Genomic DNA, 25,098 nt, shown 5'->3' with positions numbered 1-25,098 from the left:
TCTTGAAGTCATCCCTGGCTCCTTTCTCTCACACTTTATAATCCAATTACCGGGCAAATTATGTTGACTTTGCCTTGAAAATGTAGCCAGAATCCACCCACTTTTCATTCACCCCCTCCACAGATATCCTCCTATCCAATCAATCCATCACCATCTCTTGGCTGGAGCACTGCAATATGTACTGGCCTCCTGATTTCCCTACTTTCACCTTTAGCATCCTGCCACATTCCCCAGTGTTGTATAACATCTATAGAGCCGCTAGTGAATTTTTAAAAACTAAGTTGGAACGTATAGTGCTTTTTCTTTTCTTTTTTTTTTTTTTTTGAGACAGAGTCTCCCTCTGTTACCCAGGATGGAGTACAGTGGTGTGATCTCAGCTCACTGCAACCTCCACCTCCAGGGTTCAAGCGATTCTCCTGCCTCAGCCTCCCAAGTAGCTGGGATCACAGGCATCCGCCCCCATGCCTGGCTAATTTTTGTTTTTTTTAAGTAGAGATGGGGTTTCACCATGTTGGCCAGGCTGGTCTCGAACTCCTGACCTGAGGTGATCCACCCACCTCGGCCTCCCAAAGTGCTGGGATTACAGGTGTGAGCCACCATGCCAGGCCCCTTATCATGCTTTTTCTGAAAATGCTGTAATGGCTTTCCACCTCAGAATAAAACCCAATTTCTTTATGTGGTCAAAACAGCCCTGCATGATCTTGCCCTTTGCTACTGTTCAAATAGCATGCCCTGCCACTTAGACCTCTGCTTACTCCATTCCAGCCCCTGACTATTTCAATATTGTGAAACGAATATTTCAAAAATGTGAAACGAATCAGGGCTTTTGCACTTACTGTTGCCTCTGTCTGGTAGACTCTTTCCCCAGATGCACATGGCTTACTCCCCAACCTTATTTAGGTCCCTGCTCAAAAGTCACCTCCTGCTTTCCCTGAACATTACTGACTAGCACTGCCCAGCCCCTTATATCTCCTTACCCAGCACTTATCACTGACATACTATGTATTTTTCTGTCTGCATCTTCCCCCACCTAGAGTGCAAGATCCATGAGTACAGCCTTTGTCGTCTTCACTGCTCCATCCCTAGAGCCAACATGTCCTGGCAAATAGCAGGAATTCAATTTATAATTAAACTTTATTGAAATGACTTGAAAGAAAGAACAGACGAAAATGTAAAAAGGAGTTAACATTTCATAATCATGAGTAATATACATTTTACATACATTATCTTATCTGATGTTTTCAACAACCCTACATAAAAGTTAACATTGAATCTATTTTAAGGCCTATCCCAATATGAGAGATGACATTAAAATTTTTTTAATGTCCATCTTTAAAAAGTCAAATGTCTAGTTTCATTGTTTTCTTCCAAACCATCAGACCAAAGTCTGATGAAGCAAAATAGGAATGCCTAGTATAGAGCGGCAATTAAGAGTAAAAGCTCTGAAGCCAGGCCACCTGGGTTCAAATCTGGTCTCCCACATGTTAGCTAAGAGACCTACAAATTATGTTTTGTTACCTCTCTGTATCTCAGTCTTCTCATCTGGTAAATTAAGCTCAATAAGGACAGAGACTTTGTTTACTGTCATAAATATCATCAGCACCTAGAAACATTTGTTGTACTGAATGAATACTCGTGCAGTGAATGAAGGAAAGTAATATTTCATAAATGTTGTGGTAAGATTCACATGAGTTAAAACATATAAAGCACTAAGAATAGCCATGGCACACAGTAAATGCTCAACAAATGTTAATTATTATTATTTCAGCAGGCAAGTTATTAGTCAAAAAGGCTTTCCATTTTGCTCCCAGATTCTTTACACCTTTTCTCAAGGTATTTATCAGACTCAAAAGCACATTACACAGTGGTTTTTTTTGTTTGTTTTGTTTTTTGAGATAGAGGCTCGCTCTGTCGCCCAGGCTGGAGTGCAGTGGCGCGATCTCAGCTCACCGCAAAGCTCCGCCTCCCGGGTTCACGCCATTCTCCTGCCTCAGCCTCTGCAACAGCTGGGACTATAGGCACACGCTGCCGCGTCCAGCTAATTTTTGTATTCTTAGTAGAGACGAGGTTTCACCGTGTTAGCCAGGATGGTCTCGATCTCCTGACCTTGTGATCCGCCCGCCTCGGCATCCCAAAGTGCTGTGGTTACAGGCGTGAGCCACCGCGCCCGGCCCATTACGGTGTTTTATAAGCAGAGGTAAAGTATTTATATTGGCCAGGAACAGTGGCTCACACCTGTAATCCCAGCACTTTGGGAGGCAGAAGCGGATGGATCACGAGGTCAGGAGATCAAGACCATCCTGGCCAACATGGTGAAACCCTGTCTCTACTAAACATACAAAACTTGGCAGGGTGTGGTGGCGGGCACCTGAAGTCCCAGATACTAAGGAGGCTGAGGCAGGAGAACTGCTTGAACCCGGGAGGCAGAGGTTGCAGTGAGCTGAGATCGTGCCACTGCACTCCAGCCCGAGTGACAGAGCAAGACTCTGTCTCACAAAAAAAAAAAAAAAGAATTTATATTTTCTAAGAAGAGAATAAAGAGTAAAATGATGGAATAAAATAAAAAGGATAATATTCCCCAACTGTGGACTGCAACTTAGTGGTAATCAAGGTGACATTAGATGGCACACCAAAGAACACTTAGTGATTATGTATTTAGGGCAAAAATGACTAGCATTTTAAGGACTATAATTTAACAACTGTTATTTCTACGGAAAAATTACACTTTCAAAAAATATAAAAACATGAAACAAATAATAGTGAAGACAGTATTAACAGGATGCAAAAATTCTGCTTATGTGAATAAATAAAACTTAAGTAACACTGCTCTAGAAGGATAGCTCTTAATCTGAGGTCTACAGACCCAAGCTTTAAGCACATGGACTCTAGCATATTATATACAAAATTGTGCCCATATGTCATATAGGCATTAGTTCTGGAAGAATCATCCCGGAGTTTTCCTCAGATTCTCAAAAAAGGTTAAGAACTACTGCTCCGTAAGTTTGCCGCCTAATATTAAATGTCCTCTTGAAGAAAACAGTACTTATTTGACAATACTTCATATTGAATGGTTTATAATAAAACATTTACAAAGGTAAAATTCTCCAAGTTCGTGCACTAAAACACAATAGAAATGCCTAATATGCAAATCGATTAACTGATAAAACTTTACTCAACAATGAAATGCTTATAACATATTACCCACTGGTAAACCTAAAGTCTCCTGAAAGCAAAGGGGTTGGTATTCCCAGCACCTAACAGAAAATGTGGCAAAACAGATGCTTAGTAAATGCTTGATAAATGAATAAATCAATCTCACAAGGCATAATTTTCCCAAAATATAGTCAGTAAGATTTTACTGTTTGGTGTTAATATAAACTGTCAAGAATATAAAATCCATTTGGACTTATAGCTAAATAACCCCGGTTTAAGTCCCAGAAACACGACTTACTTCTTTCTCTAAGTTTCTCTTTTTTCATCTTTAAAACAATTACATGCCTATCTCACAGGGTTATTGTGAACATAAAGATAATGTATGTGAAAAGCTCAAATAAATATCAAGTTTTGTTAAGCTATGATTATTATGAAATGTAGTTCTTTTAAATATAAAGTACTATGTATCAGAAGACAAGTTCCACTTGTAAGGGCAGAAGAACAATACATTATGTGCACAAGTAAGATGGTGTAACATAGAACTTAATAACTTTTCATGTAATTACTTTATACCTTCACATTTAGACTGGAACTTGTGTGAACCTTTCAGAAGCCCAAAACAGTGCCTTGAACAGAGCGGGTATTCGATAAGTACTTACCAGTTTACAATTATTAATATGACCTTGGAGATTTTGTTATTAAATAACTTTTATTATAATTGAAGAGGTTTTATTTAAATGATCAGTCTATAGTCTGTCAATTATTTCTGCAGCAACAGTCTAATCGTACTTACAAATTTTGGGGGTAAAAAAATTAGATGAGTGGAGTAAAGTTGAGCTCAGACTTTCACATGAGCTGCTTATTAGTGTGAAACAGTTAATATATGAGATAGACTGTAGGGATCTGTACTTGATTTCCTAACACTTTTATCATAACTTACCAATTTGGCTGATGAGTTGTCTGAATTGATCAAGGTAGCTCTGTCCCTCAGGTGTTATTCCAAGTTTTCTGATGCCTCGATTGAATTTTTCTGCTCTATCAAAAGGATACTACACAGAAAATTTTAAGGCTACTTTTAATAAAGATTTCTAAAGCACAAAATGCTTCCCAAATAAACCATGCCAATACCACTCTCCTTTTAATTTTGTATTTCAATGTGCTTAAAAATTAATTAAATTAACATTAATAAAAAATTCACAGACTACCAATGTTCAAGGTCAATATAATTTTTTTCTTTTTGACATTAGCTAAAGTGACTAATAATCAATGCCACTAACCTAATTTCCCTACCACAATTAGTCTCCTAACCCCCAACAACTCTAACAGAAAAAAGAAACCAATTTCTCCCAGAAACACCTGTTCACAGATATGTGACCAAGTTTCTGCGGACTGAATAGGTATTAGGGACTTAGAAACATACTCTTTCCCAATAAACACACGTCAGCTGGGTTAAAATTTCTAGTAACCATCACCAATAAAAAAACTACTTTTTGGTCTTGGTTGATTAGGAGATTTAGGAAATTATTCATTTTGTAATAATAAAGCAATTCTTACATAACAGCATGAATATTTATCTCTAAATACTAGGAATTTCTGCTCTAATAAAATGGGCTGGGCGCAGTGGCTCACGCCTGTAATCCCAGCACTTTGGGAGGCAGAGGCGGGCGGATCACTAGGTCAGGAGTTCAAGACCAGCCTGGCCAACATGGTGAAACCCTGTTTCTACTAAAAATAAAAAACTTAGCTGGGTGTGGTGGCATGCACCTTTAATCCCAGCTACTCGGGGGGCTGAGGCAAGAGAATCTCTTGAACCCAGGAGGCGGAGGCTGCAGTGAGACGATATTGTGTCACTGCCCTCCAGCCTCAGTGACAGAGCAAGACACAGTCTCAAAAAAAAAATGAGTTAATACAATCCTCTACTGACAAACGTAATCTGTAATTTTATCAGATTATCCTAGAAAGTAGTATTTTGCTACTCTGGCACTAAAGAGAACTGCCATTATACAAGAGAGCTGGAACTACTAGGTGAATCTTAAGAAAAGTAATTAAAATAGTTCCGTATATGGCAAATCAAATATAGGACCCATCTAAGCCTATTGGTTCTCCAATCACATGGCTACATGCGCCTGCTGCCACTTAATCCAACAGACTCTTCACTTCACTATGGGAAAACAGCCTGGAAGGTGAAAGGACAATAGCATTCTTTTTTTTTTGAGACAGAATCTTGCTCTGTCACCCAGGCTGGAGAGCAGTGGCATGATCTCAACTCACTGCAACTTCTGCCTCGTAGGTTCAAGTGATTCTTGTGCCTCAGTGATACAGCTTGCCTTTGTCCCCACCCAAATCTCATCTTGAATTGTAGTTCCCATAATCCCCACATGTCCTGAGAGGGATGAGATGGAGATAACTGAATCATGGGGGCAGTTTCCCCTACCCTGTTCTCATGATAGTGAGTCAGTTCTCACAAGATCTTATGGTTGTCATAAGGGGCTTCCCGCTTCACTGGACACTCATTCTTTCCCGTCACCCTGTGAAGAGGTGCCTTCCGCCATGATTGTAAGTTTCCTGAGGTCTCCCCAGCCATGCAGAACTGTGAGTCAATTAAACCTCTTTCCTTTATAAATTACCCAGTCACAGATATTTCTTTATAGCAGCATGAGAACAGATTAATACACTCAGCCTCCTAAGCATCTGGGACTTCAGGCATGTGCCACCATACCCAGCTAATTTTGGTATTATTAGTAGAGATGAGGTTTCGCCATGTTGCCCAGGTTGGTCTCAAATGCTTTGCTCAAGTGATCCACCTACTTTGGCCTCTCAAAGTGCTGGATTACAGGAATGAGCCACTGCACCCGGCTAACAGCAGCATTTGTATGAACTATCAGCGAGAATATCAATAGTGAATTGTTTTTGGAGTGCTAGGCAATATGTACCAGAATTTTAAATGTTCATATTTTTTGTCCTACAAATTTCTCCTTAAGGAAGTTTTCAGAAAGTCTGTATTTACAGAGATAGATGTGTAAAGATGTCACTGTAACATTGTTTGTAAGAATGAAAAATTAGAAAAACCTAAATATTGGTCAACAGAAGAGGGTTAAATAAGTTATGATAATACATGGATGTATCCCTATCAACTCTTGGGATGAAGCAGATCTTAGTGACATGTGATGAGCACAGTGCAAAATGCTATGTATACTATTACTCCATTTTTACTACCAAAAAGCAATATATGTGTGTAAATATACATGTTTATATAACAAAGATATCTGAAAGCCTTCACACTACATTGTTAGCGACTGCCTCCAGAAAATGGAATGGAAAGAAAAATGAAGGTGGATATTCAGTTTATTCACTCTGTATTGCTTAAATGTTTCAAAATAAGCATGTCCTGCTTTTATATTATTTTAAAATAAAGAAAAGTATCACCTGGCTACATTTATGATTTAATTTTTTCCTTACCTTAAGCCTACAGATAATGCAGAGTAAGAAGTTATACGAAAAATAAAACTAAAACCCCAATAGAGATCTAAGTAATGAATTTTAGCATACACATTTGCCATATACTCAACAGCTGAATCAAACACCTTAAAAAGAATAGGTAGCCTACCTTATGATCATTTTGGTCCTTAATTTCCCTGAAAAATCGAATATCTTTAATCAATCTGGATTTGATGTGTTCATCATACATAAATTGGCTAAATATATAGAACTTCTTTTTCAAAAACTGGTAGGTGAAATTAACCTATGAAATTAAAATTCAAAAAGTTGAAAAAAGTTAATATAAAAATTAATTCAAATCAATTTAAATCAATTTTACTATATAACAATTATCTATTTGTACTACCTATAAAGTACTATTTATAAGTCTATTTCATATAGGACCTGAAAATATTTCAATAATGTTTTTTATTGCTCAAAGTCACAAAAATTTCTATAAGTTCCTCTTACATATTTTTACTAAAAAAGAAAAAAGAAAAGAAAAAAGTGGAAAATATTCTCATGATAGGACTAAAGGCTGTAGTGAGAATCACAAACCAGACTCAAGACCCTAGTTTTTAAGCCATGGTCCAGTGAGAAGTTTCTATGCTCCTCCATCAATAAGATTACTTACTGCTCATCTACAGGTCTAGAATGACACTAAAGTAAGAAACATGGTGTTCTCTGAACCTTCCTGAAGATACCACACATTCAATTATCTATCCATAAATATTTCTGATCACTTCTTACATGCAAGGCAACGTGCCTTCTCCCATGCTAGACATGGTCCTTGTCTTCACGAAGTTTATATTCTAGAACAGGTGACAAACATTTTAAACAAGTATTGTTACATAAATTATTAAATCTCTACTGCAATTATTTCTCAAAATGTTAAGTATGTGTGTGCTTTGACAATAAATAACAAAAAGCCCTGACCTTGACTCAGAAAATCCTAAGAAAGTGAGGTATGAGCTGAGATTAAAGTCAAAATAGCACAATAAAATTAATTCTAATCTACAAATGGAAATAGTGTAAGATTAATTCCAACCTTCAGGCAGAAATAGCATAAGATTAATCCCAACCTACAAATGAAAACCCTAAATTCATTTCCAACCCCCACCAACTCTCAAGTATTACTAATGATTTTGACAAATTTGTGCCCTTTTTACTCAGTATTCATTTACTCAATTATGGAAACGAATGATTTTCAAGAACTTATCTTGCAGCTTAAACATTCTATTCTCCTTGTTTTTTCTGTTCCTTTGCATTTTTTAAAAAAATCTCTTCAACAGTCTTTTTTTTTTAATCCTTTCCACTCTTAATAGTGGGTAACTATTCTGCCATCCTCTGATTTCTATCCTTCTATGCTCATTTCATCAACAGACATCAGTAATCTACATTCATTAGTGTAATTAACTGATGAACGTCTATATCCCCGTGATTACTGTGAAAGCAGGAAATGTCTTTTTCTCACACTAGTGCCCAGCACAATCCCTGACACATAAAATACATTCTTATCTGTTACATGAATATTTGATAGATGACAAAACTCAAGGAAGAGCTTACGCTCAAAAGTTCAGTTTTATTTATCCTCAAAGGTACAAACATGATCATTACATGGATGACTCCTTATTTGGAATTTAAAATTGTATGTTTCATTTCTATATTGATAACCACTATAATGGAGGTCCAATCATATCACTCATTGGCTCAAACTCTTCAATGCCTTCCCACCATATACTAAAATGATCCCAACTTTTTTTCTCCCAATTCCCTACTCCAAATGTGTTTAATAATACTGTACTACTTAAGCATTCACAGTCTTCTGCCCTAAAGGAGAAATTAATTGTGCTCTGAAAACCAGGTAAATTGAAAGACGTTTTTCCACAGACAGAAAAATAGCATACGAGTTCAAATGATTCCTTCAAGTGAATGCCCTTTTCGTGGTTTTTTTTTTTTTTTTTGAGATGGAGTTTCGCTCTTGCTGCCCAGGCTGGAATGCAATGGCCCTATCTCGGCTCACTGCAACCTCCACCTCCGAGGTTCAAGCAATTCTCCTGCCTCAGCCTCCTGAGTAGCTGGGATTACAGGTGCCCGCCACCACGCCTGGCTAATTTTGTATTTTTAGTAGAGACAGGGTTTCTCCATGTTGGTCAGGCTCGTCTCGAACTCCCGACCTCAGGTGATCCTCCTGCCTCAGCCTCCCAAAGTGTTGGGATTACAGGCGTGAGTCACCACACCAGGCCGTGAATGCCCATTTCTAAGAAGATTCAATATAAATTTTTAGTAAGTTCCTATTTTTATGGACATCAAATAATTAGTAACCCCTGCCCCAAAAAGGGCATAAGTAACATTAAATAAATTACTATCAATTGCTCACTTTCAAAAGTAAACTTTCAGAGATCACAGAATCAACACAGATAAACATATATATATGTGTGCACACACATATATTAATGTGCTGATGTCCTCAAATATCTAGTGCTCTTTATAATGATGGCTCTGAGATGGTTATCTACCCTAAAGTGTCTTTGTATCACAGTTCTCATCACATCCAACACAATTTTAGGACCAGACATTTTAATTACTAACCAGAAAAAAATGGAAATTCACGTAAAATATAAACTAGTTGTGTATGTTTGCCGGAATATTCTATGAGAAAACCACGTTCCAAGCTATTAAACAGGGGTCTATTACCCACCCAACCCCCAAAGAAAAGTTCTTACGGTTGTATTCATAATTCCCGTGCCATGTGTTCGAATTGAATTAGCAATATGCCGAATATTAATAGTATTCAAATGCTTGTTATTGCTTGTTCGTTCAATAAAAATCTGCAATGAAACAAATTTATGCTCAGTAACAACACAACCCATAGCAAACACTGGTCAGACAGATATCCAAAGAAAATTTTAGAATCTATTTCATTAAAGACAATTTCATTGAAAATGCATTCAAGAAGATAGTACAGGTGAATATCCTTAATCCAAAAATCTGAAATCCAAAATGTTCCAATGAGCGATCCTTTGAGCGTCATGTTGGTGGTCAGAAGTTTACGACTCTGGAGGATTTCAGATTATGGATTTTCAGATTAGGGATGCTGAACTGGTGTATGATACAAATATTCCAAAATCCAAAAAAAAAAATCTGAAATCCAAACACTTCTTGTCCTAAACATTTAGAATAAAGGATACTCAACTTGTACAATCAAAGCAAAAAAAATAAATAAGGCCTCGAAAACAATTATTTTTTGTTTCATTTAATTTCACCCATGAGAATCAATTCCTTGCCCCCTCAGCCTTCCCACTATATCTCCACCCACATTAAAAAAAAAAAAATTTATAAACCCTACTCACCTGATTGTTGAGATTATAGAGGTATCGGGACACAAATATATGAATGTTTCTCATAATTTCTAAAACATCAAGGCCCTACAACATAATAGACACGAAAGTTTTATTATAATTCATTAAAATAATCAGTTAAATTTGTATCAGCATAGTGACTTATTGATTATATTGTTTCCTAATATTTTTAAGTTATTTTAAAAACTATATAAAAGGTATGACCAAAGGTTAAAAGACGAACAAGACTATCTCCTTAGGGAAACCTGGCTGCTTATTACTTTATCTTTTGTGCAGATAGAAACAGTTAAGTTTAAATATTCAAAGATCCATGACCCACAGTCATCTCCCCACCAGCCTTGAGAATATTTGTCTCTTCAACAATCTTCTCTATATTTTTTCTACAAAGTAAACTTATGGCCAGATTCTAAAAGGTAGTCAGAATATGCTGTGACATTTATAAAATATATACTACTTTTCAGGTACTTTGCAAGGTTCCTTATATGTAATTCTAAAATATGAGGTATCAGTCTTCTAAATTCCACAGGTGACAAAAATGAAGCTAAGGAAGTTGTTCTCTGAGGCAAAATAGCTAGGAAGCAGCAGGACCCTGGGACTTTAGAAAGTCTAATTCCAAACTGTTATGCTTCTTTTGATCACACCAGACAACTTTCAAATAGTACAAGTTATCTATTAAGAATCCTTCATTATTTAGATATTACTCTAACACCCAATGGTATCATATAAACCGTTCCATAGTTTTTTCTAATTAGAGCTCAAAGGAGCATCACAATACCTTTTTAAGTTTTCATTATAACTTTTATCGTATTTAATTTGTTTACACATTTTTTCTCCCAGAGGCTATTACATGAGCTGGGACTATTTCTATTTATCTTTGTATTCCTAAACACAGTTCAGTGCCTAGCATGTTCTCAATAAATATTAGCTATATAAATGAATGAACAAAAGGATATACAGACTGATCCTAGAAATAATCCCTACATGCAGCAAGATAAAGGGAAAACTAGAATTCTCAAATTTTAGAACTGAATAAATGTTTTTTGGTAAATATTATCTGGATCATCTTAGAAAGAACTCCATGCAAATTATCTGATAACATAAATTATTATATTCATGAGATAATGCCATACTGTACATTAACTAATTGAATTAGCAAAGCTAAATGTTTTCCTATACTCCTCATTTTAAGAACAAACACATTTATAATCATGTAAATAACCATTTTTCCTAAGATATTAAATTTTATATACTATAACCAGGCTTAAAATCCTTAACTGCGACTTTGAACTTCTTAAAATTCTACAGAAGTCACCTCACTATCCTAATGGTTTCTGAAAAGCTGTATATAAATCTATATATATATGTATATCTCAAATGCTCAGAAGACTGAATATAAGTAGGATGCCTGTGGTAAATTCCTTTATAAAGCAATCTAGCAGCACCTAATTTTTTACTGTTGTCACGTATAAGATTTTATACAGCAAATAATTTCTTAAAAAATAAACACATACTAACTAAAGCAAAAAGAAAATAGACTTCCTTAAAAAGGACTGTTATGGCCAACAGTCAGAGTATGCTACAAAAAAAAAAAGAATTTTATACTATACCTGTTCCAAAGTCTGACTGGGAAGATGTGCCTCTGTCATAACCAGTCCATAACGCTGAGTAGCTAAGTTTCTCATCTCACTATAAGTGGCCCAGTCATGAAGGGCTACTGTTGTTAGATTGTAGAAAGTCTTGTCTAGGTAGTGAGTTACATAAGCTACAAAAAAAAAAAAACTTCAACTTATGAAACAGTAGAAAAGGAAATGAAACTAAAAAGGAAAAAAATCAACTTATCCTTGAACATCAGATTTGTTCCTTTAAAATATGGTATTAATGAGAAAAGAAACAAAATGTAATTAAAGAATAACAACACAAAATTTAAATATACCCTCAAAGTTTTGTTATTTAACGGTAGGTTAAAAAAATAGAGAATATGACTCTAAGAAGGAAAGCAAAACACTCACCCCGAATGTCAATGAAACGATTGAAAAACCGAATTGGATTCAGAGAGAAAAAAAGAGCCAGGTCTTTCATGCCAACTTTGAAAGGGTTTCGGTCATCCAGTTTTAAATGAGTATGCACAGAAAGTCGCAGATCTTTCTCTATTTCTTTGCATAATTTGTCCAGTAAATGCTATTCACAAAAGATTTGACACTTTAATTTTTCAAAATGATATTGCAATTGTATTGTTTCTCTACATGTCTATGCTCCTTTTTAAACCAACAGTTTTTTGGTCAGAAGCAGTTACATAAATTCTAAGTCTTTATTTTCACTAATACCTTAAGGTTAATACTCTTGAAAAGAAAATATAAAACTAATGATTGATGGTATCATTATAAGGAACATGAATATGCAACTTAAAGCATAAAATTTATGGAAACCAGCAACAAAGGAGGAAAGGTCATGAGAACATGCAAGAGAGAAAAGAAAAAAAGCTTTCTTGTAATAACCATTAAAAAAAAAAAATCACAAAATTCATTGTGCTAAAGGTAATAAAATTAATCATCTTTTCTAGTCTACCAAGGAGTTCTAAATTACTAGCCAGGCATGTATTTTATTTCCTAAATAAGAATATTTAATACAAGAAATTATAAAAAGTTTTTCACAGGCCGGGCGCGGTGGCTCAAGCCTGTAATCCCAGCACTTTGGGAGGCCGAGACGGGCGGATCACAAGGTCAGGAGATTGAGACCATCCTGTCTAACACGGTGAAACCCCGTCTCTACTAAAAATACAAAAAACTAGCCGGGCGTAGTGGCGGGCGCCTGTAGTCCCAGCTACTCGGGAGGCTGAGGCAGGAGAATGGCGAGAACCCGGGAGGCGGAGCTTTCAGTGAGCTGAGATCGCGCCACCGCACTCCAGCCTGGGTGACTGAGCAAGACTCCGTCACAAAAAAAAAAAAAAAAAAAGTTTTTCACAATTTCACCAAACCCAGGTAGGATTATATCATGAAATTTCCTCATTTTTAATTCCTCCCTCCAAATAAAAATATCGCTAGATGGAAATTTAATTTCAAAGATATCAATATTTATAATATATATTTCCTTAAAGCAAGGAGGGGCACACATATTGGATTCAAATTACTTTTGTTACACACTAAATCTCTTAAATATACAATTTCCTTCTCTTAGGAGCTCTGCAAATAAAATTCAGTAAAATATTAATAGTTAAGTTGCTTTAACTGGACTATTAGCAGCTTTCAACATTCAAACCCATTTCACATTTGCATTCTTCTAATAAACAACTTTAAATTAAAATATCTATTAACAAAAGTAAATTTAAAATTTCCTAATTCCTAGTCTGATTTCTAAATAAATGAATTACAGACCAATTAGCATAACAGTGATATTGTAACTAAAAATAGTTCTTTGTTCTACCCAGCAATTTATAAAAAATTTAACTCAGTGATAGTCTGCTTCAATCGAACATTTTTTTCCAAACACTACATTCTGAACATGTTTTAAGCTTTTCAATCTCAAATATGATGTTACCTCATTTAAAATTTCCATAATTTCCTTGTCATAGCAATCCAGAAGTATCTCATAGGACTCTAAATGCCTTGCATGCATCATAGCAGGTACACAGTCGCGCAAAGCACTGAACATGTACTAAGAAGAAAATTAAAATGTACATGAATTTAGAAAAACCAGGTCTCTAATCTAAACAATACTGCAAAAGTTAATTATCTTAAAAGACAAAACCTCAATCTGAAGGAAAAATGATTTTCCACAACTGTCTTAACTTTCCTAAAGAAAAAGAACCTAAAGCATATACTTTAACTAAATATACCCCAAAAAATCACATTCACTACTCTTTTCCTATCTTGTGCATTCAAACACTTATTTCCATAAAGAAAAAGAAAAATTTGAATATTTTTAAAAATATTTTTTCTTTTTCATTATAATTTGCTGATGAGTAAATGTCAGACTACTATGACATAAACTAAAATTAAGTGAAATGAAAATGATTAGGAACATGAAGGAAGAAATTAAATAAATTAACTTCATCAACAGTAACATAAAATTTAACTACAGACCATAAACACTTAATGAATATGCAGTTTACAAAACAGTCAATTTTAAAATAGTTTACTAAGTCAAATGATCTATTTTAAACTAAAACGGTTTATACAGTGCCTTTTAAAATGATGGAATTATTTTTTAAATTGTTCTTTACTTACATGTAATCTGGCTGCATCAACAGCATTTTCATACACATCATCTAAATAAATTGGGAAGACAGCTCGATGCCAGTATAAAAAACAACAGTCACATTGTGTTTGGACTCTACAATGTAAAGTAGTAATCAGTCACACCAAAACTGAAGAATCCCAAAACAGTATGAAAGGAATGACATCTACTACAGAGGGAAGAGTTCCATCTTACACAGTCTGCATTCCCTACATCACTTAACCCAACGTAGTATAGAAAAGTCACAAAAGAAATACTATCAAAATGAAACAAAGGTAACAAACACTCCAATGACTGACATTGTCAGAATTCTGCACATACGCTTTAGTTGTAAACCATACTTGAAAAATGATATGCATAATATTCAAGTATCAGTTTAAAATAAACATTTATCGACCATTTTTAGTTTTGGTAAATAAAAATAAACTCATTTTCAATATTATTTGCTATGACTAGACTTAAATACTTGCATCACATGCTCCATTTTCCCTGACTCTAAGTTGGAAAGAAAAATCTTTTAAAAAAAATTGCGACCAAAAAAAATACCCCACACTTAACATGTCTACAATCTTTGCCAAGTGACTATTTCACACCTTAAAGGGCAATAGAATGATCATTAACTATGTTATAATGAAAAAGGTTCAATATTTCTTCCCAAGAGTGGAAAATTAAATGCCAATAACAAGAAAAATGTCAGTTTCTCCAGAACAACAACAACAAAATAAGTTATAAGTATGAATACTAAATGGAAATTGTGCTGTGACCTTAATTCAGCTGGAAATCAAAATATTCTAATTTCCCTTCAAGAAACTTACTGCTTACTCAACAAAAAGAAAACAAGAGAGCCAGAAGTAGCTACAAAAATAAGACTTCCAAAAACTAATTCAACAATGTTAATTCAAATTCGTGTCTTAAAATTATAGAACACTATGTATCATGGATCGCTAAGTCCCACACAAACAGAGGAAGCCCTGTTATATAACGTAGCAATCTAGGTCCAATAGAGATACCCAACATAATAATCACGATATGCATCAGAGTCTGCCAGATGCTCTGAGGTTGCACTGTTTTTTCTCGTGTGAGTTTTTCTAGGGGCTACATGCTTCCTGTAGAAGCAAAGCTAAATAAATATGATCCCTAGTCACAATCTCATTTTGGTCATGCTAAAGAAGTTACAGAAAGGAACTAATGTTCTATCTGAATTCATTTCTTCTCTTGCTATGCTAAAAAGAAAATCAATGTTTCTATTAACCCTGTCTTTAGAGTACCACAGCATATCCCAGTCCTACTTACCGTTCTCTAAGTTCACTAATAAGATCCAGTTTTTTCATGACTACTTGAAGTGGAAAGAGTTCTTCGTCTTTAAATGTTTTCTATCAGGGACAGGAAAAAAGGCAGAGAAGTTGCAGTCAAAAGTTTCTAGGGTCAGTAACAAGGGAACTGTGAAATCTCAGATCTCATTTCTGTTCCATAAGTAATAGCAGTACACTTACCATTTGTGTGCCAACACTTAGTGCCAAAGAAACAATAAGTCGCCGTTGCTTTGTGCTTGGTCCATTTAGAGTGTTTTCAGCCAAAACTAGAGCAGAGAGCACATCAAGACGCTGTTCGCTGTATTTTTTGTCAGAAATCACTCTTTTCTTAAAAATAAAACAGGAAAACGATTTGTTTCTGAGGCAATAACAAAAGACTCAGAAGAAAAACTTCTTGATTATCTTTTCCATGATTTAAGAGAGCATATACAAATACTTTCCCCATTAAGCTTCAGATAATATTTTATTTATACTTTACTTCTGTAACATTATCTCTTAGTACTACCAGAAACAACAAATTAGGCATACTTTAAAATTTCCATATTAATTTAATAAATCATTTTTTAAATGATGCATCAATTTCAAAAGTGCAAACAACATCCTTTTTCAGAAGTGTATTAAAGTATTACGTGCTACAATTTCACAGTAAAGATAATGCCAAGAACTTGAAGTAAAAATTGTAAAATACTATGGAGATAAACAACCAAGCATATTATGTTTGAAGGAAAGGAATAAACAGGGTAAACCAGAAAACACATATAAAACAATGGAAGAACAAAAAAGATAACATACTTATGCTAAATACATATTAATTTCCATACCTTGGCCACAGAAATAGAATGAAGAGCCTGATGTTGAAGGTGCTGTGTTATATGTGAAACTGAATCAGCCACAACCATGCTTCTCCTGTAGAACATATGCTCTATTGCCTAAAAAGAATCAGAAATAATTTTGTGACAATCAACTTAAAAACTTCAGGCAAAATTATAGAAGATCTTTATGACCTTAGGCTAGGGAAGTGATCTGTAAATGAGATACAAAAAAACCTTACAGGCCTGGCGCGGTGGCTCACACCTGTAATCCCAGCACTTTGGGAGGTCGAGGCAGGTGGATCATGAGGTCAGGAGTTCGAGACCAGCCTGGCCAACATAGTGAAACCCTGTCTCTACTAAAAAATACAAAAATTAGCCAGGCACATGCCTGTAGTTCCAGCTACTTAGGAAGCTGAGGCAGAATCGCTTGAATATGGGAGGCAGAGGTTGAGGTGAGCCGAGATCGTACCACTGCACTCCAGCCTGAGCAACAGAGCGAGACTCTGTCTCAAAAACAAAACAAAACAAAAACTTTACAAAGTATAGAACTGATAAATTCAACTATACTAAAATTAAGCACTTCCATTTATCAAAAGTCTCTATAAAGAAAATAAAAAAGCAAGTCAATGTATCACAAAATATCTACCAGGTACAAGCGATTAATGTTCAGGATATAAGAAGACCCAAAATGAATGAAAGATTTTGTTTTTTAAAGGCACACAATCAAATTTTAAAAAATGAAAAGACATGAACAGATTTTTCACAAAAAAAAGAAACACAGTTAATAAATAATTGAAATGATATTTACCATCACTAACAATCAGGGGTTAAATATTAAAAATCATAATCAAAACCAATTATACCCACTAATTTATATTTAAAAAAAAAATGAAGCTCCATAGTACCAGAGTTGGCCAATTGGAAATACAATTTTATTTCTAATGTAATTTTCTAATGTATTGTGGGAGGTGTACATATATATATAGTCTGTATATAGAGACAATGTGACATCATCTCGAAAAGCTGAACATATACGTAACATATAAACCAGTAACCAACTTTTAGGCATACAATTCCTTAGAAAAACTCCTGCACAAGTACACCAAGAAACACATACAAGGATGGCAACATTCTTTATGATACAAAAACTGGAAACAACCCAAAGTCTATCCACAGGAAAGCTACACAACAATGAAAATAGATGGGCTACTCATCCCAACATGGATACACTCAAATACAAAATGCTGAGTAAAAAACAAAATGTTGAATAAAAAAGCAGACCAAAAAATACATAAAGTACTACTCCACTAATATAAACTTCAAAAACATATATAACGATTAATGTTTTATTGATTCATCCATATTTGGTAAGCTAAAAAGAAAAACAAGGGAATGATAAACATAAAATTCAGGACAGTAGTCTCCTCTGAGGTGGACAGGTTGAGATACAATTAGGAAGAAACACAGTATTTGAAAATATTGGTAACATTCTATTTCTTAAGTGGGACAGTGGGTATTTAGATATTTATTATTAATTTTAAAACCATACTTATGTATTACATATTTATACATATTCTAACATAGACATATACTCGTCTGTATTTATAGTTCATAAAAAATAAAACATAAAATATCTATAAACAAATAGTATAAAGAAAAAAAGGCTGAAAATCCAAAGGCAGAATCTCCAAAAGAAAAATCTTTATTTCCTGAACAAATCTAGTCAATTATTAGGAGAAAATTCACCAGTAAATTGTAATTTCAATTTTTACAAAAGGTTAACTGGGCTTTCCTGCCTACAGCTTTTTTCTTTAATACAGAAGTAAGCTAAGAAACACGTTACCATACTTGCATAGGTGTATTAATTCTTAATTCATTTGACCACCTCTATAAGTAGTCTATTGTTCAAATCACAAGATTACAGCACTTAACCTAAATTACAAAATAAATAGTCTTATGTTAACTAACCTCATATGCATGTAAACACTGTAACGGATAATGGTAGACAAGTTTTTTTTTAAACTCATACAACCTTTTTAAAACTTCTATGAGTAAAACTTTACTAATTAAATTAAAGTTAACTTTTCCATTTTCTTTCTTTTCTCTCTCACTACCTTAACTTTTTTTTTACTGTGTGAACTGGATATATTAACTTTATTTAGTAAAGTTTAAATATAATGACCAGTCGTAAGTAGTTACTCAGAAATTTATTTAAATGGCTGGTTCCTTTATTCAATTGAGAGAGAAGTACTTTCTCATAACTTTCTGTTCTCATATAATCATGTAGTCAAATCTTACAAGATTATCCTAATTTAAGCCTGGGTCACTTCTCAATTATGATGGCAAAGTAAAATAATCTAAAACCTACCTTGAGAAGTTCAACAAGCCTGCATAATGCCTTAACTGAGGTTTTGGTCATTGGCTTTTGCATGGACATGTAGAGATTCATTGTGGTTTTAATAATGGTACTAATACTATAAGCATACAAGAAGCCCTGTAAAGGAAAACACTGATTATAATCACAAGGAAAGACTTCTTCAAGATTTCATTATCTATGTAACAGCAGTTATTCCTCAACTTACCAATAACTATATGCTTCTAAAGTTCATTTTAAAGCCAGCTCTTAAGATTTGGAGATACTCTTCCTCAGAGAGACAATAATACATGGTGGTTAAGTTTCAAAGCAGCCCTAACCATTTATTTATCCTGTCACATACCAGAAGTTTAGTACTGTCAAAATAACAGTGTATAATCACAGCTTAAGAATCTTTTCCTTGGCCAGGCGTGGTGGCTCACTTTGGGAGGCCGAGGTGGGTGGATCATGAGGTCAGGAGATCGAAACCATCCTAGTTAACATGGTGAAACCCCGTCTCTACTAAAAATACAAAAAAGATTAGCCGGGCATGGCGGCAGGCGCCTGTAGTCCCAGCTACTCGGGAGACTTAGGCAGGAGAATGGCATGAAACCGGGAGGCAGAGATTGCAGTGAGCCGAGATCGCGCCACTGCACTCCAGCCTGGGTGACTGGGCAAGACTCTGTCTAGAAAAAAAAAAAAGACTCTTTCCCTTAGAAAAGCTTTGAGTGAAACAATTTGGATGTTAGAAAGGTATCTATTCATCCTTATCTTACCTGCCAGGGAAGAGAATAAAGACTCCTATCTGTTGCCACTTAAGGCAAGAGCTGAGGACTCTAAGGAGTTAAAAATGGAAAAATGAGAAAGAGAGCTGTTCAGTCAACACAGATAGGCACGGCAATTTCTGAGTTCCAAGCCAAGTCCCCCTTTCCTATTCACCTAGACCAATCACCACAATCCATCTGCTATCTTGTCCTTGCCTAGTTTGGTGCTAATTAGGCTTTCTCTCCTTCCAGCCCAATGAGAACAGATTCTCCCCTCCCCTTCTATTCATGAAGAAAGCCAGGTCTTGTGAGGTGTTAAAATTCTTTTAATGGTATTAAACTCAGGGAAACGGTGGAATAAGAAAACAGGAAAAAAGCGATATTATTTCTCAAATAGTTTTTCATTTAAACCCAAAAGGGAAACAGAGAAAAACACAAAGATAATGACGGAGATTCTTTGGGTCTATAAAGTTCCCAAAAGAGATGCATGTACAGTTTAGCAATGAACCTTAACTACGTTATTGTAGATACATGAAGGAGGTGGGGCAGAAGCTATATGCCAGTGTTCCTCAACCTTTTACTCCTGTCCCACCACATGTGAGAGAATGTATTCTCCCATCAGAAACAGCGGCTCACTAAAGGAAAGATACTCAGCACAAAGTAGGAGTTCCTCTGAACCACACACAAAGTTTCTCTGTGGCAAAGAGGCATGTGCTAAATTAACAAAATGAAAAAATCAAAGAGAGGATAGCATCCTAAGAAAGGTGACAGTAAGACCAAAGCTTGCCACATACATGCAGAAAGAGCCACAAAGTCCTACCTTGTAGGCTACAGGACTATTACATCAGACCCTACCCTAGTGCAGCCCTGGGAAAAATTAATAAGCACAAACAAGGAACAGCAAAAATCTAACTCTAAGTCAGGCAGAAAAAGAAGGATTCCCTTTTTTAGGGGTACTTGAAGTACAGAACTCCAGGGCCCATATTAGCTCATTCCCAGATAACCATTAATTTGTGAAGGGATGTATTTTGAAATCTAAATTGTAAGGGAGAGGGTAGTCTGGAGCCTGTACTAGTTAATGATAGAATAAACAATTTAGACCAGCCTTCCCACTGAGAACAACTAGAAAATCTGAGCAAAATGGTTTAAAAATGCCTCCTAAGGCATCAGAGAGGATTCAAAAAAATAAAGAAATATAAGGCTAAGATCTGGAAGACGACAGAAACTCAGAGAAGTGAGCCTCGCATTCAGGGTTGCTTTCTCTTAAAGCATCTGCCCTAAAGACAAAAGCCAAACATATCTTTCAACAACATCTCACAGGGAAGGGAGATAAAAATAGGAGCTCGGGGCTCATCAGAGCTGGTTTTCATAAACCACCTAAGCTTTGAGTTGGGGTCCTAAAGGATAATCCCCTAAAAAGTAAGGGTGAATTAAACAACCATCACAGGATCACAATCCTGCTTCAAATCATCTCAATCAACCTACTAGATTGATATAACCTGGGTTGCTAACTGTCCTAGACTAGCTGTGTACAAAAGCAAATACAAATACAAATCCCTTCTGGAGGAAGAAAAGACCCAGATCCTCAAATAACATCTACAGCTTTTCATAAGCAATGTGTGGCACTCTATAAAAAATAACTAGGTATATAAAGAGGTAAGAGATGTACAAAAACAAGAGAAACAACAGACAAGAGAAATAGCCAAATAATGAAATTATCAGACATGTGATTCAAAATAAGCTGAATGTGTTGAAGAAAATAAAACACAAAATCAAACATCTCAGAAGAGAACTGTAAACTATAAAAAAGAAGCCAACTGAAAAGTAAAATTATTAAAATTTAAAACTCAGTAGATGAATTTAACAGCAGATTAGAGATAGATGAAGAATTAGAACAGAGAAAATAGAAAAGAAGTAATGCTTGAAGAATTAATGGTAAAGAATATTCCATGAATTCAAGAAGTTCTACTGACCCCAAAGTAGCACAAACACACAAAGAAAACCATACCTAGGGGCACTGTAGGAAAACTACTAAAAGCCAAAAAGTAAAGAAAGATACATATTTTAAAAGCAACAAACCTACAGCTGACTTCTTAACAAAAACAAAGGAAACCAGAAGACAATAAAATGACACCTTTAAAAGCTAGAAGAAAAAAAAAACCCAACCAACCTAGAATTCTAACACAGCAAAATGATTGAAATAAAGACATATGCAGACCAAAAACTGTTACAATTCATCAACAGAGACTTGTATTAATGAAATACTAGCAGGTATTCCCCAAGTAGGAAGATGAAAATTAAGCGATGTAGGAAGAATAAAAAGCGACAGAACAGGTAAATATGAGTAAATCTAAATAAACACTGACTATAAAAACAACAATAGCAATAATAATGCCTTGTGAGGTTTAAAATACAGAGGAACTCAAGTACACAACAACAGCACAAAAGGTGAGAGGCAGATAAACAGAATTAAAGCTGTTTAAGATCCTTACACTGTCAGGAAAGTGGTGAAACTAATTTATATTAGAGCTAAATGAGTAAACGATACATTTTAAATGTCTAGAGTAACCACTAAAAGAACAGTAAAACAATAGAGAATTAAACTAATAGGAGGAGAAATAAAATTAAAAATACTCCAAAAAAGAACAAGAGAGGAAAAGAAAAGGGACACAGAACAAATGAGACAAATACAAAGCAACTAGTCAGGTGGCAGTTTAAAGCCAAATATATCAACAAGGACATACAGAAAAAATAGTACTATGAAAAAAAAAAACAAAGATTATCAGATAGGAGAAAAAATTTATGCTACTTACAGAAGACACACACTAAATATAAGGAGCCAGAAAGGCCACAAGTGAAAGGATCAAAAAAGAAAATACCATGCAGACATTAATTAAAACAGTTACAGTTAATATCACACACAAGAGACCTACGACAAAAAGCATTACAAGAGATAACAAGGAATATTTCTTAACAAGAAAAGGTCCAATTTACTAGAAAGACAGAACAATTCTAAACATTATATACTTAGCTTCAAAATACACAAAATAAAAACTACAGAACAAGGATAAACAGACAAATCCACAATAGTGGGAAATTCTAACACAACTCTCAGTATCTGAAATACACAGACAAAATCATTAATAAATATGATCCTCTTGTCATATACAAAATGCTACAACTGACAAATACAAATTATGCATTCTTTTCAAGTGGATGTGAAATGTTTACCCAAGTTGACCATAAGCTAGATCATAAAGCAAATTTCAAAATACTAAAATTATTTAATTATTCCTACAACTCAATAATAACTAGAAAATCCTCATATAGTTCAAAATAAGGAAATCTTTCAAAAAGCCCACAAAGTTTATTGTAATTTTAAAATAGTTTGAAATAAATAATAAAAATACAACATATCAAAACTTCTAGGGTACAGCTAAATAGTCAAGTTTTGAAGGAATGTAGAGCTTTGAATGGGTTGTTAGAAAATTTAAATTAATAAGTCACACAGATCCCAACATAACCAAATCAATTTGTTTCAATAAACAAAAACAGACTCTACTCTTTGTTCAGTTTTATCCAAGTTTAATTTCTGTAAGATTAACAAAAAAACGATTCCCCGAAATATTATAAGATGCAACTACCTGTATAAAAACATTACATCTGTTGGTGAGATCTTCAGCAAATTTATCCATTCTCTGCTCTTTAGATAAAATAGATTCCATTTTCATCATCCACGAGCTCACAAAGACGTAGTAAGACTGTACATCTCTAACAAAGGAAAATACTGGGGTTACTTGGCAAAGAAAATTTACTTCCATTTCTTGATATTGATTGGAGTACATTATTTCTCTGCAGCAGTCACTTCATCTTTCTGGTTTTCAAAAGATAAATATTATATAGACATACATAATTTACTCATTCAACAAACATGCCAGGCACTGTTTCTTAGTACAGGTACTGAGAATACAACAGTGAAATCAGCAGTAAATAAAATGAATACAAATCCCTGCTCCCATGATGATTACATTCTAGAAAGGAGAGTTGTATAATAATGAAATCAATAAGTAAAATTTTAAATTAATTAAAAGATACATACTACAGAAGAAATATAAGCAGGGGAAAAAGGATAGGGACTGGGGTGGAGGTGCAATTTTATATAGAGTGATCAAAGTAGGCTCACTGAGTAGGTGATTTTGAGCCAAAGTTTGAAGTAGATGAATGAGTAATTCATGCAAATATACAAGAAATGTAGAAAAGTGAACGACAAATGCAAAATCCTAAGACACCTGGAAATGTGTCTGGCTTGTTCAGGTAATAACAAAGAAGTCAGTATACCTGAAGCACAGTGAGCAGGGATTAGATCAGCGAGATACACAGGGAGGGAATGGGGGACTAGAAAAGTAAGATGGGGAAGGGATTTGTGGAAGGACTTGCAAGGAGTAGGGATTTTGACTTTGAGACAGAAGGCCACTACAGGAGCCAAGCAAAGTAACTTGATCTAACTTTAGTTTTAAGAGGATCTGATGAGTTGAAAATAAACTACAGAGGGGGCAACGGTAAAAGCGGGAAAACCACCTAGAAAGCTACTGTAATAATGCAGAAGAAAGAGGATGACAACTTGAACCAGAATAGGAACAGTGGAAGTGGTCAGAATCTGAATATAAAAGCTAATAGCTATTGAATGCTTACTACATGACAGCTACTGTTCCAAGAACTTTACACACACACACACACACACACACCACCTCTTTCAATCCTCACATTAACCTTACGAGGCAGGTACTACAACCTCCACACAGAACAAGAAACTGCTACACAGAGAAGTTAAGTAGGCAGCAAGATCGTAAGTTCAGTCAAGATTCAAGCTCACATCCAGGAAGTTTTTCCATCCCAGAAAGACTAGGGCAGTAAAAATGTAATTCTCTCTACTATTCAGGATGATTACAAATATTAAATCACTCCATCAATGTTTCCCAACTCAATCTCATTCAAGATAGGAACCTCTTTGTATTCACAAGCTGTTTAAGCTATACTTTTCTTTAAAAAACTTAGTATGTGGCCGGGCACGGTGGTTCACACCCGTTATTCCAGCACTTCAGGAGGCCGAGGCAGGCAGATTGCCTGAGGTCAGGCGTCCGTGACCAGCCTGGCCAACATGGTGAAACTCCGTCTCTACTAAAAATACAAAAATCAGCCAGGCATGGTGGCGCACATTTGTAGTCCCAGCTACTCTGGAGGCTGAGGCAAGAGAATTGCTTAAATCTGAGAGGCGGAAGAGGTTGCAGTAAGCCAACATCGCGCCACTGCACTCCAGCCTGGGCGACAGAGTGAGACTCCGTCTCCAAAACAAACAAACAAAAACTTAGTATGCAAAATGGAGAATTTTTCTTTATCGAATCAGACATTACCAACTCAAATCTTCCTTAGCTACACAGGGTAAAGAAATGTCCCATTCTTACAGGTCAGAATCAGCTAGAGGATAGCTCTTCAGGGCAAGGAACTAAAGACACTCAATTACATTTAGAATCCCACACTGAGGTCAGCGGCTAGCCATATTGCCGGGCAATCTGTCAATCTCAAGAGTTCAATCTAAAGAGGTATCCTGCCAAAGTCTCTAATAAATGTGAC

The 25,098-nt window shown here is 35.2% G+C and overlaps 1 protein-coding gene across 2 annotated transcripts in view; it reads right to left on the bottom strand.

Annotated features, from left to right (window-relative positions):
* KIAA1033 (KIAA1033 ortholog) overlaps positions 1–25,098 on the bottom strand; it is a 62,092-nt gene that overhangs the window by 12,914 nt on the left and 24,080 nt on the right. Inside the window, exons 14-26 of one of the 2 annotated variants that reach the window (XM_011975513.1) lie at positions 23,109–23,238; positions 18,719–18,844; positions 16,360–16,467; positions 15,719–15,865; positions 15,519–15,598; positions 14,216–14,321; positions 13,527–13,643; positions 12,002–12,170; positions 11,600–11,754; positions 9,984–10,058; positions 9,357–9,461; positions 6,761–6,895; positions 4,094–4,202 (exon numbers count right to left, since the gene is read on the bottom strand). In XM_011975513.1, coding sequence (XP_011830903.1) covers positions 4,094–4,202; positions 6,761–6,895; positions 9,357–9,461; positions 9,984–10,058; positions 11,600–11,754; positions 12,002–12,170; positions 13,527–13,643; positions 14,216–14,321; positions 15,519–15,598; positions 15,719–15,865; positions 16,360–16,467; positions 18,719–18,844; positions 23,109–23,238 — 1,562 coding nt within the window. The remainder of the gene's footprint in view (positions 1–4,093; positions 4,203–6,760; positions 6,896–9,356; positions 9,462–9,983; positions 10,059–11,599; positions 11,755–12,001; positions 12,171–13,526; positions 13,644–14,215; positions 14,322–15,518; positions 15,599–15,718; positions 15,866–16,359; positions 16,468–18,718; positions 18,845–23,108; positions 23,239–25,098) is intronic. The other variant, XM_011975514.1, reaches the window with a different exon arrangement.

The sequence above is a fragment of the Mandrillus leucophaeus genome, unplaced genomic scaffold (genome assembly GCF_000951045.1).
Source record: "Mandrillus leucophaeus isolate KB7577 unplaced genomic scaffold, Mleu.le_1.0 Scaffold157, whole genome shotgun sequence".
NCBI lineage: Eukaryota > Metazoa > Chordata > Mammalia > Primates > Cercopithecidae > Mandrillus > Mandrillus leucophaeus.
The sequence above is the reverse complement of the archived record's forward strand: the minus strand, read 5'-3'. Positions and strand labels throughout refer to the sequence as shown.